Source organism: Meleagris gallopavo, chromosome 1 (genome assembly GCF_905368555.1).
Source record: "Meleagris gallopavo chromosome 1, MGAL_WU_HG_1.1, whole genome shotgun sequence".
Lineage (NCBI taxonomy): Eukaryota > Metazoa > Chordata > Aves > Galliformes > Phasianidae > Meleagris > Meleagris gallopavo.
Genome location: NC_139404.1, coordinates 107,428,671 through 107,445,359, shown reverse-complemented (window position 1 = coordinate 107,445,359; position 16,689 = coordinate 107,428,671). Strand labels below are relative to the sequence as shown.

Here is a 16,689-nt window from a genome sequence, read left to right as displayed (position 1 = left end):
GGAAGGAATGTCAGCCTGTGACAAAGGGTAATAATGATCACAACGTTCATTAATACAGTAATGCACATGGCAAGGTTAATGCAGCACTGTGCAAATATTCATTAACATTTCAGTGTATCCCTGGAGGAAATAAATAAACCTGTATAACCAGACACAGGAAGCAGAGGAAACAGAGTCTCCAGAGAATCCCAATTCCTTGTCTCAGCCTAAAACACTGCTGCAGGCTCACTCAATGGGAGTCAGATCTCATAGGTGCATTGAGGGATGCTTATGTGGCATATACCCTTCATGAGAAAAAGATTACGCACGTGGTGACCAATAGAAGGTCACATTCTTCTTAGCCACTTACTTCATCAACAAAGAGCTGTGCAAAGTTTTGATATTCCTCACTGCTTGCATTGCTAAAGCCCGGTGAGTATTTCACATTTGTTATCCGCACCACTCCATTAAGTTTCTGAACAGCTGCAGAGTAAAAAAGAAGACAATTGTATTACATATTCCATGGTTTGTTGACAGTCCCAAGCCTGGCCACATGAGTACACACAACTGCCAAAGACCAGCTATCTAAAACATAGCCTTAACACAGGTGTCTAGTAGCAGGGTCTACTTTTTCTGGCTTCTGGATGCCTCTCAAGAAGGACAGACTTCCCATATGAGCTGGAGCTGTCAGCTCTACCTGACATGCTCTGGGCCTTCTGGAATGTTTCTCTATGGCAGTGCTTGGGCACTGAACTTCTCTTCCAACCTCAGTTCCTATCTCAACTCTCTCTATTTGTAACGGGAACACACCAGCCCCTCTAGAGGGCAAACCTTTCCAAGTCCTTTCCTCCAGCCTCACAGGAAGGCTTGCCAGCTGCCTGGGATTAGACTTCGACGTTTTAGACAGTGTAAAATAAAATTAATCCAACAGAGTAAACATTTCTCTGAAGCTGTGTGTGCTGAATCACATTAAAACTGTCTCAAATATTTTAAGTCATTTTTTGATATCACTGGTTTTGGCATTGTTAGCACAGACACTGAAGGTGATCACAGGCAGAAGAGAAAGCATTTCTGAAGACATGATTCATAACTCTAGCATCCTTTTATTAGCTGACCAGACAAGCTGACTGATATCACCCAATCCCATGACCATTGCCACCCAATTACCTTCACAGTGCCTTCAATCTGCTAACAAATCACTCTTAGATTTAGTAAGTTCTAACACAATAATGTCATTTATGAATATGGGATAGTTTTCACCAAAGACTCCAAAAATGCAACCATCTAGCTAAGGATTCACCTTAAAATTCTTTCTGAATCAAGTTACCAGTTTTACTTTCTTTTGTACCATCTTGCTTTCCTCCCTACATATTTCTGTCCTGATTTCAAGAGTGCATATGACATTAATTTCCAACCCTGATACTGTCAGACTCCTACAATGAGCTTTACTCTCCATATTAACTGATTTTTCTGAAGGAACAATAATGGAAAAGCAGGGCTCTGCATAGACTGTATGGATCACACTGCATCAAAGTCAGTCCTAGTCCTACTGGATACAATCTTTTGAGCTGGGACAAGCGCTGGAAGAAAATAAATTGTCATCAAGTGAAGTATTACAGAGGAGAGGAAAGGCATGCCTCCTTAAAGAAGCCACAAAAATAGGGTTCCTTTGTCCCAATATACTGCTGATCCCCAAGGGAACCCTTACAACCACCACCACCACCACAAGCAAGATCAAAGACTTGGGGTTTGCCTTCTGCTGTGGATTGTGCTGCACTGTAAGCATAGGTATTTCATAGGTATTTAGGAGATAAACCACTTTTATCTGGTAGAGAGAAGGAAGAATGTTCTGAACAATTTTCAAATGGCTATATACAGATGTATATACATATATGTATACATATACATATATATATAGGTGTTTAAAGGACATGAACAGACTATCAAAGGTTGGCTATTAATCTTCCAGGTCAGAGACATTGCCACAAGGAGGAGCTCTATGTTAAACTTCATCAAATGTGGGGCTTTGCCCTGTCAATTTCCCACCTCCAGCTGGTGAGACACCCCTGTGTTGTTCCTCTTGTTCCCCAGGAACAAGAAAGAAAGAAAAACTAAAAGGCTTAAGCAGTAAATGGAGCTTTTCAATTGAGGTCAATATGTTGAATTCAAAATTATTCTTTCCCCCATTTGTCCAGCAAGCTCCCAAACAAGTTACATGCCTGGCTCTGTTCCTTGGTCTTGCCGATTCTGGGCAACAAAGGATACAACATGAGTGAAGGCAAGAGAAGAAAAGAGACACTGGCATGGCTGCTATGGCTGCTGTCCAGGACAGCAGGATGGGGTATGTGGACTCTGTGGCACCTGTGATCAGGACTGATGATGTGCTGGTGGCACAAGAGAAGTTAGAGAAGTAGCAGAGCTGGCTCCGCATGGCCAAAAAACAGAGTTTCCAAGGAGAAAAGAACACAGAGAAACCAGAAGTGGGTCTGGGTCAATGGAGGCCTTCAGGAACAGGAAATTGTAGGGAAGGGAAAAGAACAGAGGAGTGTGGTTTGGGGTCAGGGAGATGTGGAAGGCATGATGGAAAGAACAAGGATAAGCTGAAACAAAACATAAATAGGTACCAGTAGCTAATGCACTAAAAAAAAAAATATTTTCAGTGACAAGTAGCATCCCCTTGGAAAAAAAAAAAAAAAAAAAAAAAGCCTAATTTAAGGATCAAATCTGACTTCTAACTTTGAAATATGATTCAGCTCCAGTCAGCAGAAAACCCCTCTAAAAAGAGGCACTACATCTACCCAAAGCCAAGCAGATGAGGCCCTCCCTACAAGTCCAGTTACTCTCAATTACAGCTTTTGAAAAAATGGTTCATAGGTTGTCACACAGCTCCTGGAAATCCCATGGAAGATTTGCAGAGCTCTGCTTAGTCTATGCTCCATGAAGGGTAACAGGAGGGCAGTGCTGTGCCAGCCTAGGTCTCTGAGATAACTGTGGGCTGCTGCTATAGAGCAAGTAGTGGCAGAGGAAGTAGTATATATTTCCATGAGCCACACTTAGAACACTGTGTGATTTGCTCCATCTGCTTTGGGAAGAGGAAGTGTAACATCGATAAAGCTATCACTTGAAAGTGAAATTATTATGACATATCAATTTAGAAAAGAAGTGCCAGTTCCTGCAAGGAAATAATTCTGACATAGACAAACTAATTTCAGCCACCTTCACCCCAGATCACTGAGACAGTTGTGCATCTTTCTGGACTCTGGGTGAAGTTTTCCTTCTCATGCAGTCATACTGCCATGCATGCATGCCCAGCTGAATGCATACTCACTGTGGTCCATGGCTGGGCTTGGCATTGATCTGGGAGGCAAGGAGAAGCCTGGCAGAGCTGGTGACCCCAGGACTGTGGTGTGATTCTCAGCCCAAGAGCTGTTTTTTCTTCCTGTCTGTGTGTGTGTATTGAGAGTGGCACTGAGAATGGAAGCTCCTGCATCCCCTGTGGCTGACAGAGCTGTGATGGGGCCATCTTGAGAGTGGACTTGAGGCTCTTCAAAAGCTGCATGACTTCCAGAGATACCCAAGACTGTTTGGTTTGATAACATTGGCAATGGAGAACTACGTTGCTCTTGCTCGTCTGTGCCAATGGATGCATTTGTGAGAGTGGCCACTTGCTGCGATGTACAAGCGGAAGACTCAGCCAATGAGCTCTGCTGTGATGGACTCGTGGTGGTCTGCTGCTCTGCCGTCACAGATGTGGGGTTATTGTCTCTGGCCATGTGTGGAGTCAGGCTTTTATTCCAAGAGGCTGGAGGAGTGCTGGTGGTAGAATGGTGAGGGGGTGTTTGCCTCTCACCCAGTGGCAGTACAGCAAGGTGGTGTGCGATGTTGCTCATCTCAGAGCCTGCAGTGATGGTGGGGAAGGCAGAGGTTGCAGAGCTTGCTTCAGGAGCAAGCTGTGTGCTGCTTGCTACTTCGAGGGCTGTTCTTTCAGTCAGAGGGCTCACTATCTCACCTGCAACACAACAGATGTAGCATTGGAACCTCAAACCAGACAAGGAGGCATCAGAGCATGCTGTGTCTGACCTGGAAATTGGGCTGAAACCACACAGCCACATGCAATAGCTTTACAGAAACATTGGATATTTCATAAATGCATTGTAGCCCATGTGATTTTTGTGGCATTGAGCCTGTTTACCTGCATACAAAAAAAAAAGCAGATATGAGTCCTGAATCTCCTCTGGTTAGTAGGCCATGGGTCAATGCAAGGGAAGAAATTAGCCACAGATATACCAAAATAATATTTATCTGCAGTCGGTCTTTAGGCTAATCAAGGAAAAGTTGAGAGAGACTACATGCAAAGATGCAAGATGCAAAGGCAGCTCCAAAACAAATACCTCGTATTTTATTATGGTGGCCCATGCAGAGGAGGATGTTGTGGAAAAGGCAGTACAGGCTGAACCTTCCTGCCAATATCCCATTACATGTTGTTGCCATGTGACAGATAGCAGCAAGAGTCTGACATGGAAGGGCATATGAAGCAAAGGTGTGTCACTAAATTCCTCTATGCAGAAAAAATGGCACCCACCGGCATTCATTGATGCTTACTGACCAAACAGTAAATGTGAGCACAGTGAGGGTCGGTGGTGAGTTTCAGCAGTAGTGACAGTGACAGTGCGTCATCTCTGCTGGTTCACACTGTTATGAGTGCAACATGTGGGCTCTTGTTAATTGCTGGCAAAAATGAGAGCTAATGTCAATGACTGTGTTGACAAATAGTGTTCTGTAGCTGAGAATTTGCTCTATCAAATAGTGTTATTGTGCTCTTTGTGTATGTTGTAATTTCTTGGAAATAAATAGGAGGCATTACTTTCAGAACAACCAATGTGTGAGGCCTACTTTCACGTATAGGGAGGTTCTTCTTTGGCCAGAGACTCCAAAGGTGCATCTCTATATATTTTGTGAGCTATATAAACAGTTGCAATAAAAGCACAGGTAGAAAATTATAACTTATTTCAACTTTCCATGGCAAAGGGAAATGACATGGTCGTCTTTTGCTCACCCTCACAGTTTCTTCCAGGCCGGGATGGATTGGTGTCCATGGTTGTCTTGCATTTGCAGAGGTATGAGCCCATCAGATTGATACAATGTGCAAACATGGAGCAGTCATTGTCCGTGGGAGAAGCACATTCATCCCAGTCTGTAAGATAAAAATGAGAAGATCAGTCAGACAGCCCCCTATCTGCATTGAGCTAGAAATCATCACAAGAAGTCCTTTATTCAGTATTTGAACTTAAGAATGTGATCTGTCATTTGCCTCACAGACAAGCTCTAAGTGATGCAGAACACTAACGGCGTTGTTGTCCTGTCACATAAAAATCAACCTTTGTCCTTGTACACTTAAAAATATTTTCTCCAGGTACTGATTTTTTTCAGACTTTTTTTGTTGTTCTGGAATTAACACTTACTTGTAGTGAGAAAAATTCTGTGTGTTTGTACCAGGGCTATCTCATAAATACACAGTACTGTGTAGCATGCCTCCATTAGTAATGGATAGTTCTGTTACCACTAGCTATCATGAGCTAGAATAGTAAATAGGGACTGAATCCAAATAATTTTCTGCTTCAAATAAAAGGTAAATGCAAATAATAAGCACTCTTCATCTCTTAACAGAGGAAGTGCTAGGGGAAAAAAACTCTTTTTATAAATAATTTATTTTCACAGGTAACACTAAACAGATGTGATTCCCTCTGGGACAGTCTCAGAAAAAAACATCCTAGCTCATCAAGGCATCCATATGCTATAAGGGTGTTCCTTAAGTCTAATTTCCACCACTGTGAATGCATTAAAGATGCTTCTTCCATAGGGTCACAGATCAGTTTTATGGCTGAGTGTCTTCACTCCTGAAGAATTTTGCTCTGGAGTCTCATACTACCACTTGCACACTGTTCCAGTACACAGGCAAAGGATGAGTTAACGCTTTGCATATGAACAATCCCAATGAATTCCATGTGAACACTCCCTGTGTGCACTCACTTGTGCATATACATTCACTGCCTTTGAGCAGAGAGTGAAGGAGAGCAGAAAACTAGTCTGAGTGCTGTGTCTTGGGTTAAATAATTTTGATCAGAGGCTCGAAAATTGTTCTGAACAATGTGTTATTGTAAGTGCTTGTTCTGCAAACATGCAGAGATTAGTAACTGCGATTAATTCTCAGAAACAAAGGAAAGCCCCAGTTTAGAAAGAGAAAGCACAGAGCATGTGTGCATGCACATACAGGCATGCATCTCTTTGCTTGCACGCAGGCTTCCCCTTTCCTCCCAGTTAATATTTCAGTTCTTTTCCCCTTCTTCCTCATTAGATAATTGGTATATCCATGATTGTTTCCATTAGGTAATTCCATGTGACTGTGGTCAGCATCTGGCTATTAATTTACAGCCTGAGCCACTCAGGGGGAATGCAAGAGCATGCAGGACTGACTCAAATACCAGCAGTAGAAGTGCTCTCCCTCATGACTTATTGTGCCATGAGGTAAATGTGACTCCTGATGGCTTCAGACACCACCAGACAGATGCTCAAATGCTAATGCCAAGTAAGTCACATTCACTGGCTCCACTGGCGCTAGAGTTTTCTTTCCTATTACCTAGTAGGGCTTTTTAAGCAAACTTCACTTCTGAAACCACATTCAATTATACATCAGGCCAAACACTGATATTGTCTCCTCTGTCCTCCACAGTGCTAGCACATGCACTTGTACACACACACACACACACACACACACACACAACACACACAGATTTCCTGCACCTGCCATATTGTTTCACTTCTCTGGGAATTGGCTCCTGGTGCTACCCAGGACATGATACTGCTATATTGACCTTGGGCCTGACTCCACACGTCCCTTCTCTTTCCTTGTCATGCCTCATGCAACAGACAGCCTCTTCAGTGTTTCAATTAATCTTGGCAGGAAGTTTCATAATTATATGAGACTACAAAGAGGGATGCAACTGCTCCACTCCCTGAAGTTGTGCTGTCCCTCCTGACTTTTCATCTTTGCGGCTCCAAAGCAAACTACCTGTTCTGCCACTGTCGCTAAGCCAAGCACACTAGCCTACTGGTGGCCAGGCTCCACAGAGGTCCAGGTGGCATTGCTCTACATATGTAAGAGGAACTGTGTGGTCTTACTACCAGAGGGCACACTCCAGTATTCTCAGGGGTAAGGAAATGATACAGCCGTGAGATCTTCCAATATCTCCTTGGAGATCTTCAGCAGCCGCTTGGACATGGCACAGGGCACCCTGCTCTGGGTATCCCTGTTGGAGCAGGGGATGGGCCAGGTAGACCCAGAGGTCCTTTCCAACCTCAGCCATAGTGTGATTCTATGTTTTCTTCAAGCACTGCACTTTTTGGTCTTATTTTCCACATTTGACTTTAAGAAACTCATGTCAAACAAGTGCTTCTTTGGGCAGAGCTAGGAAATAGACACCTTTACTGTAGTTCTAGGGAGGATAAAGGAGGAGTGGAGAATTTGGCTGCACTCATGGATTAGAGTGCTGCTACTGGAAGCCATCTAGCTTTCTGCAGTTAAAAAACATCCCCAAAATATTGCCTTCTTCTTCACTCTTGCACGCTCCCCAGGACACACAGACTCTGTGTGCAGCCAGGAGAATATCAATAATATTTGTAAGGGATGTTGGCACACATTGCATCTTGCAATTCAGTTCCTGCTGGTGCTGTGGTATTTGTAGGCTTCAGGTGCAGTTTCTCTTCTGTTTTTTCCTGTCATCCATATGCTCTGCAACTCCAAAGGGAGTTTTCCCTAATCACAGCAAATAAGCTTTTAAGTGCTCAGTGCACCAAGAGAGAAGAATAGCCCATTCTGTTGACTTTGGCAACTCTTTGAGCTCTGGCTGGCTCTGCCAGCTGGGAAACCTAAAGCCAGAAATGAGTCCTTTGTAGATAAAAATGGTGATTACTGAAGATCAAACAAAGGCCCAATTTAACTAAATTCCGTATGTGTTTCTTCAGTCCTATTCACTGAGAGGACATTTGGGAATTTCTTCAGCTAGATTTCCTAAACCCTGGCCCAAGTTCAGCTCCACAGCCTTGAAGTGCGAAACTGTCTAGGGGGCATGAGTATCTAAAGGCTACAAATACTCCAAGTAATCCTGTCCTCACTTCAGAGCAAGGAAGATATGGCAAACTTCCCACAGCTGACAGAAGGGAGAGGAGAGGAAAATCAGTGGGGAAACAATGGAATCCTCTGCTCCTTAAGGACTGTGGAGGGCAGTGGTGCCTACAGGTACCTGAGGACAGCCCATGCTCCCTCTTGTCTTCCCCTCCAACAAACCATGATTAGCTCTGTACACTTTGTCTCCCTATTTTTCAGGAAGAATGCTGATGATGCTGCACACAATCAAAATATCAAACACTGTTCTGCTATTAAAACAATAATAATTTAAAAATTACCTTCTACTGTAGAGTTCTGCTGATCCACCAAAAGTACGGAGCCATTGTACAAGTATGAAAGCATTGGGGCAAAGGTGGAGGCATTAACTGGAAACCCAGGATCCTGCACTGCAATTCTGAGTCTCACAATGATGCTCCCAGCTCGCAGGGATTCAATCTGCACTTTCAGTTTCCCAGATTCGTATAAAGCAGAAATGTTGGGTGGAAAGGAATTCCCAATCTGAATTGAGTTAGAGAAGCATTGGCAATTAGAAACTCAGCAGCAATAGCTGCTTTTTAAAACTGAGCTATGGTGGTACCATTTCTAAAGACTTACATTCCTAAACATTAGTAGAAAGTGTGGTAAAAAGAAAAGTTTCAAAGTGTTTCAGTTATTATTTAGGTGCATAGGAGTGTGTCTCTCCTTGATGCACTCTTGAAAATGAAATACATCTTACCTCTTATCTTACAAACCAAACTCTTTTCTGGTTCACATAAGCAGAATTCCTTCTGCCCCAAGTAATCATGCTTTACAAGGTAAGCTTGCATGCATTACACCCTTCAAATTAGCTCTGCAGGTCACACAAGCTCTCGTGTCCCAAGACTCTCCTATATCCAGCTACATAGGAAATGAGAGAGAGCTCCTAGGAGCTGGAATTTGGTGATTTTGGCATCTGGCAGCTACAGTCCCTCAGGCAATATTCAGGTAGACTTTGGCACTTAGCACAGGCCAGGGGCTGTTCCCAGTAAGCAGTCTAAATGTGACCACCGTATACTAGAAGACCCAACTGCAAGATGTAGGCTGAGTGTGTGCTTGAGCTTTTTATTCCTATCTCCAGCTCAAAGCATGCCTTTGAATGTGCAAAGTAGCACTATAAATCAACCCAGCTTCAGGCCCATTCAGCCAGTTTGCTCAAAAAAAAATCCTACAAACAAGCTATTTAAGTGATCCTCATTCAAATCTGGGCAAAGATACAAAAAAAAAAAAAAAAAAAAAGAGGAGAGAGGAAAGAGAGAAGGGGATACCGTGCTCCCAGTGGAGAAAAAACAACACAGACAGACATTATTGCCTTTCCTTCCCAACTGTGCAATTCCGATTATGTGATTATGTCTGAGTCAGCCTCAGAAGAGATGCACTAAAAAAAAATGCTCCTGTGCAACAAAAACGAGCACTATGGAAAATAAAACTACATCAAGAGGTTAGACTTGAAATTTCTCATGAGTAAACAACTCTTCTGGATCTTCTGGACTGTCTTTGGAAATACAGCTCCACTGTTGATGCTCCTTTTTTTCCCCTCAGATTTATATTGACATATGTTTATGGTTTCAGAAGCTGAGCACTGGAAACAGAGCTGATGACTGAGGCCTCCTTGGTGGCTTACTATACCTGAGCATTGATAATGGCTGCATGTACACATACAGTGAATGGGGCTGGAGAAGAAAGCCTGACTCAGTCACTTTTCCTTAAAGAAAACTTTGCAAGCAGCCCAACACTTACTGAGAAGACAGCACTGAAACAAATGCCAGCATTGTCATTTCAATAATCCATTAAAAGCCTCAAGTCAATTTAGTGAGAGTTTACTGCTAAATATCCAAGAAAAGGAGTCCTTGTGGTATGCCTGGATTTTTAATTCCTTTACTCTTCTGTAAGGGAAAATTCTTGTCTCCACTGCTAATAAGACCAAGGATTTGATCTCTTTCGTCAGTTGGATTTTGTGTTAATTACAAAGAAAGGTCATAGGAAACAATATTATGGTTTCCAAGGGTTATTTCAGCTGGGCACAAAATCCTTCATTATCTTAAATAAATTCTAAATTGAAAAAATATATTTTACCCGGAGATATTTTAACATTACCTCCGCAAGCAGCAGCCTTGAAAATTCTTCATATGCTGAGCTGCTGGGATCATGGAGATCTTCGGTGAAGTTGTAGTTGAGAATCCTCATAGTAACACCAAATATCTTAGCCTCTGTCGTACACAACATGAAAACGCAAAACGACAAATCAGAGGAGAAGATGATTCAGGCAAAATGGATGCACTCAGACCAAAATATGAAATGCAGAGAGTCCACAAGAACATGGTGTCAGTCAGCAAACCTAATTTGGGCATGGACTGGGTAAATTGATTAAATCTGGAAATGAATTTCAGGTGGTTTTTAAGCCCAAATATATACCTGAGTGTGCAGGTATTAAGAGAAATATAGCTGGATAAAAAATACTGGTATTCAAAAGAAGTTCATTCACCTCCTTATATTTTGTTTGCTTTTGTTGGAAAGTGAGAGTTTGGGATTGAACCAAGAAAATAAAGCCAGTATTCTGCTATAGCCTCCCATGCACTTACATTAGGCCCATAAAGATATATTTAAGGATCTATTCACCTGTTTTAACATTTTGATGGGAGAGGATGGATTTTCCACAACTTTTGTAGCTGATCTCTATGAATACATCACACCTGCTTCCAGTCCAGATACACTCATTTTCACTTCATCTGCTTTCATGTTTTTTACAATCTTTTTGTCCCTGAATACTTGGACTTGGAAAGTATGGTTTAGAGTAGATGCGACACTCCAGGACATTTCAAAGCTGTTGCTGGTAACACTGAAGATTCGATGGTTTGTAATTGCAGAGGGATCTATCCCAGGAAGAGACAACACATCAAAAACGACATTTAATCATTAAAACGCTACTATCCTAAATCCATTATACACAAGCACTTTTACAGTCAATAGGGGAAGCTCCTCTTTACATCATGTTAAGACAGTACCTTTCACAGTACAAAGTTCACTCATCCATGAACCATCCCACTAGAGTGATTAATTGCTGGATGTTTATTGTTTTTATTTCCCTTCACCATACATATTTGTGTTGAATCAATAGTAACACTAATAATCAGGCAGACTGCTACAGGTTCCAGCAGAAGAAACAAGTTTGTAAGAGTGAATCTGTGTACTCTACGTGAGTTTACATCTGCTTTGCTTGTCACTTAAATCATCAAATTGCACCTCCTCAGGCAAAGGTTGTCTTGATTTATGCCTGGAAAAACATCACTGTCTGCAGCTTTTACAAGCTGGGAGTGAAGCAGGAACATGTATTTTACCTGTTTATGTCATGCTAGTCCAATGCCATCACCATCATGTCAAGGGGAAAGGACAGGGCCCTTCAGAGGTGATTCCTCTCCTTCAAGTAGTAGGAGGTATCTAAATGAGGCAGGGTGAACTGCCCTCTAGCAGAGCCCTTCTGCCTCCACTAACTAGAGGGAGAGCTGAGATGACAGTGTTAGACTGGACACATTTCCCATAAACAGACAGGGTCAAGTTGGTCAAATATCAGCCCACACGCTAAACTGGAGACTACAGTATGCTGCTGCCACAGCATCTGTTCCTTCATGCTAATGGTTATCTTAAGGAAAATAGGTTGTTTTCTTCAGCTATTATAGTGGGACATCATTGTTGTCAGGTCTCTGAGTCAGGGGGCTGCCAAAAATCCACAAGGTGATGCCTCCCTCCTCTAGAGGGACTTCAGTCAAACTTCTTTAGCTACATCTCAGATCATCTAGAAGCTGCAGAGATGAAGATCAAGAAAACCTGGCCTGTCTCTGTGAACAAGGCAAAGAACCACTGACAGCTATTTCCTCCCGCAAGAAGAACAGGATGTTGTTAAAAAAAGATTGTGACCACTCTCATTTGAAAGGACCCAAGTCACTGATATAAAGATAAATCTTTCAGGCTTTGTTTTCATCATAGTCCCCCAGACAGCCTTAATGTATAGCGGGGAGTGTTCACAAACACTAACTCCAGTGTGGATGTGGAAAGCTTCCCTGACCCATTTCCATGGACTGTGTCCCAAGGTCTTTGGCCAGGAGGAACTCCTGCACTGGTAGCAGGACAAGCACCTCCATCCTCCACCTCTATACAGTATAAGCTCAGGACATGTATTCAGTAGGGCCCAGCGATAAGTGTGCCAGCCTTCCACTGCCTTTGCTGGTATGCTTCCTCATGCTGCAGGATTTGGATTATCCAGACCAAGTCCCATGATGGGTCCTGCCAGTGGACAGCTTGCCAAGCGTCAGTGGCTCAGTGAGCTCAGCGTAGTCACCTCCTCTTTCCAGGAGGCCAATCCCCCTAATCAGTCAGGAGGTTAATAGTGGGGCTACTCCAGGGGTCAGTTCATAGCACCACAGCTCCTGCTCTGTATCTCCCACTGAGAGATCCTTTCTCATTTCTACTCTGTAGGAAGAGATTCACTCCAAAACTACCACTATTTTTGTGAACGCCCTCCTGTAACCAGCTCCAGAAAAAAGGGATCACAGAGTGCCTGAGTTAAAGCAAGGCAATGTTCATTCAAATCCAAAATCACTTACAGCATCCAGCATCGGTAGATTGGTTAGTCATGGATAAGAGACTTGAATTACTTATCGATGAAGAGCTACTGGTGATGTTAAGGGGACCCAACTCTGAGCTTGGAGAGGATGCTGCCATGCCTACGGGGGAAACAGCATTATCAAAGGGTTAAAGCATTCCTAACAAAGGAAATCTAAAGTAATATCATTTGCACTTCCAGCAGCTGAAAAACAGCAATAGAAATATTATAAATAGAAATTAAAATAAACAGATTTTCATATCACATAAGGATAAATCAATACATTATCTTAATTTTTAAAAGGATTGCAAAATTGTCTTCTAACTAAATCATTGAATCTGCAAATGCTTACTTATTCCATTATCTTTAAGCCTGTTAGCAGGCCTATTGGTGTCTGTGCATGCCTATGTATTTTTCTGGAAAGAATTATTTCTCACATTGCCCAACTCCAGCTGCTTCCAGCAAAGGACTCAGGAACAAAGCAGCAGCTGAAGATGGGGTTGTATCATGCCAGAGTCCAGGCTGCAGTCACATAAAATGGGAAGGAGACTTCAAGTGCAAGTAAAGTCACTAAACGTAGCTGCCGATGGCGCTGGGGAGGTGTACTGACAATGAATGACACATTGTCAGGGCCTGAAGCCAGACACTTTGTCAGGTGAGAAAGGATAGCTGAGGGTGAGGTATGAGAAACAGCCTGGATCTTGGAACTAAGTACACTGCATTTCATCAGACACAGCCAGCAAGATGGCTCATGCAGCACCTCCTGCCAACAGTAGTGGCCCTGTGTGATCCAGAAGCAGGTGGTTCCTGCAGAAAGCATTCTCAGTATTTCCCAAGGTGAGACCTATTTTTCTTACCATCTTTTCTTGTGCTCAGCTGGAGAGGGCTGGCATATGCTTCTTGGTGCTCAGGGCTGCAGCTGTAATAACCCTCCAGATTTATACAGGAATTTTGCTCAGGGCAAGCATTGAATTCTGCATAGGAACATTCATCAACATCTAGGAAGAAGAATACAGCTTACACAGATACTGATAGCAGCATCAAGGCTGATCTCCTCTGAATACAACAAATTCAGTGTAAATCTGTAGTAACTCCTGATACAATTTCAGATTTATATCTATGCAATTAAATGTGAATTTGAGGGACATAGTCCATGGGCATGTTGGAGATGGGCTGATGATTGGACTAAATGATCTTCATGGTCTTTTCCAACCTTAATGATTCTATGAAATCAGAATGCTGTCTTTTCCTGAAATTAGCCCCCCATTCACTTATAAGCCCACCACTTCTTACTCAGCGTGTTTGGATTAAGATAATAGTTAGTGCCAGTTCTTTCTCATAGTTTCAGGGTGTCATTCAAACCGGAGTGAAGTCAGTGATAGAGGAAGAAAATCTGCCCAGAGATCACACTGAAAGCTGGACTGAGTCGGTACAGAATAAGAACTAATGACAAACAGTATTTATGGATGCGATGTCAGGGGTGAAGATGTTCAGATAATTATGCAATAATAAAACACATCTAAATACTTATGTAATGCTCAAAGGAGTAGATTAATCAACAGCAGTAATTAGCAGACCACAAATACTCCTTATTTAATGGAGTGTATCTGCTTCCCAAGAACAATGCAAACACTTAAGAGACTGCTTAATACAATTAATGTTTGTGCTACAAACATGAGTACTTGAATACCTATTAAGAGGAAAAAAAAAAAAATGATCATGCCCTCCAAACTATTCACTCCAAAATTAACTACAAGTCTATCTTCACCCTATAATATGTGGTTTCAGTAATCTTTGCAAAGTTTACAAGATTCACTATGACTGTAAAGCCATGGATTCAGGTTGGATATTAGGAAAAATTTCTTCTCAGAAAGAATGGTGAGGCAGTGGCACGGGCTGCCGAGGGAGCTGGTGGAATCACTGTCCCTGGAGGTGTTCAAGAGCCGTGTGGATGTGGCACTGAGGGACATGAGCACTGGGCATGGTGAGGATGAGCTGATGGTTGGACTAGGTGATCTTAGTGATCTTTTCCAACCTTAATAATTCTGTGATTCTATAACTGATAGTAATACAGTCAAAATCCCAAGTGGAATGAAACTCCTTGAAAAGGCTTCCCCCAGGGCCAGGATTATAATAAATAACCTTTCACATCTGTGTCAATCACTTCATACACGCGCTTAACCATGTTCTTCAAGGAAGAAGAAACCTCTGCTAGTGGAGCTGGTTGATGCAGTCCAATCAGAACTTGAGAGGCCACTGTCCCAGCATACATTTCTGCATAGTTACTCTGGATATGGTGCACAGAGGTATTCAAGGGTTGTAATGCACCAGTAATCTGGAAAATACGTGAACAAACCTTCATCAGTACAAATGTGTGCCAGTGAGGCACAACCTATGCAATGATCATCATCAGAAACTGAGTGTAAAGCACCAATTCAGTAAATTCAGGACAGCAGCAATATTTAGGTCTGTATTTGAGCAACGTGAGCTCTTCTAATTGTCACATTTTACAAAAGCATCATGCCCCTGCAGATCACGAAATCCAGACCCAGTCTGTCATAAACCCAAAGCTAAGCTGAGCTGGAGCTGCAGCACAGACTGCTTAGACAGGAAGAAAACTGTTTCAGAACACGAAAGCTTTCTCTGCTCCTTGGCAAAGACCTGAAAAATTTACTTAAGGAGCTACTAGATCAATTTTACTTAAGCTCCACGAAGATGAGGCTGACATCTTGGCCCAAACTATAGGGGGAGCAGCTGGCAAGGTGGTGTCCAGCTCGTGGGACCATGGGCTCCTTCCTGGACTGAAGTAAGTGGTTATCAGCAAGTAACAAATGCGTGGACACGATGAGCAATGCTTGTGTTCATACATACCATGGAATGCAAAAGGCGTGAATGATTCAGAAGGTGGAAATCCACTCTAATTAATTCATTAAAATCCATTTTCACCAGGACTGTCACGTTGTACCAGAACATCCTTTCTGAAGTGTACAGAACAAAACAGCCAAGTCATCCGAGATGTGATGCCATAGAAAGCTACAGAGCTGTAGGAAGGCTCTGAGAAACCAAAGCAAGCTTTAACTTTGAGATTACCAAGGGTCCACATGCAGCCATCGACTTCTGCTCCAAGTATGCTGCAGGCAACAGTGCCAGCTGAGGAGGAGAAGCCATGCAAGGTCCAATAGACCCATAGCACACCCTGTTCAGCCCCACAGGCACGAGCACAGAAACCAAATTTCCTGGAGTTGACCCAAGGCAGATTCCCATGTTTGCTTTATGAAGAGCTATGGTAACAGTTGTTCTGCCCACTCCCACCCTCAGAAGGAAAAATTAAGCACATTTCTATTACAAGTAGTCTTGAATTTATCAGTAACATACCCTCTGGCTTTGGATTCACACAGACTGCTCCCTTGGATGAGTTGCAGCATTTTTTCAGCCCTGGACATTCAGCATCGAACGTGCAAGAATAATCAGATGTTTCCATATTCTCCATTGGACAAATACCAGGTCTTGAGGCAAATACACTGGACCTGTTGAGCACTAAGGAACAAAAACACTTCTGAGGACAAAAATATAGAAAATTGTTTCCATAAAACTGCTGTTTAAATTATAGCAAACATGTCCTCTCACATTTTAGAAATGTGTCTGTCTGTTAAGAGATTTTCATGAGGAAAAAACACCAGTCTAAATGCCATTATTTCCTTTAAAGGATGTAAAAATATTCAGAATTTTTGAATTGATAATTTTCCATTAATGATAATGTATAGACAGACAGACAGAAAGAAAGATAGATTCTAATTGTAGAGAAATTGGAGCACTACAGGACAGAAAACACACTCAGTGCCAGCTATGACTAATCCAAATAATACATAATGATCAAAGCGAACAGGTAGTGTCTATGCTAGAAATCTGG

General features: G+C 42.5%; 1 protein-coding gene across 1 annotated transcript in view; it reads right to left on the bottom strand.

The window, feature by feature from the left end:
- The window catches only part of UMODL1 (uromodulin like 1), a 48,150-nt gene that overhangs the window by 20,679 nt on the left and 10,782 nt on the right, over window positions 1–16,689 (bottom strand). The window contains 12 exon segments of the mRNA XM_085222790.1: window positions 350–462; window positions 3,308–3,988; window positions 5,036–5,173; window positions 8,443–8,662; window positions 10,277–10,389; window positions 10,799–10,858; window positions 10,861–11,052; window positions 12,781–12,900; window positions 13,637–13,777; window positions 14,922–15,114; window positions 15,651–15,757; window positions 16,155–16,316. Of these exon segments, the coding sequence (XP_085078916.1) occupies window positions 350–462; window positions 3,308–3,988; window positions 5,036–5,173; window positions 8,443–8,662; window positions 10,277–10,389; window positions 10,799–10,858; window positions 10,861–11,052; window positions 12,781–12,900; window positions 13,637–13,777; window positions 14,922–15,114; window positions 15,651–15,757; window positions 16,155–16,316 (2,240 nt within the window).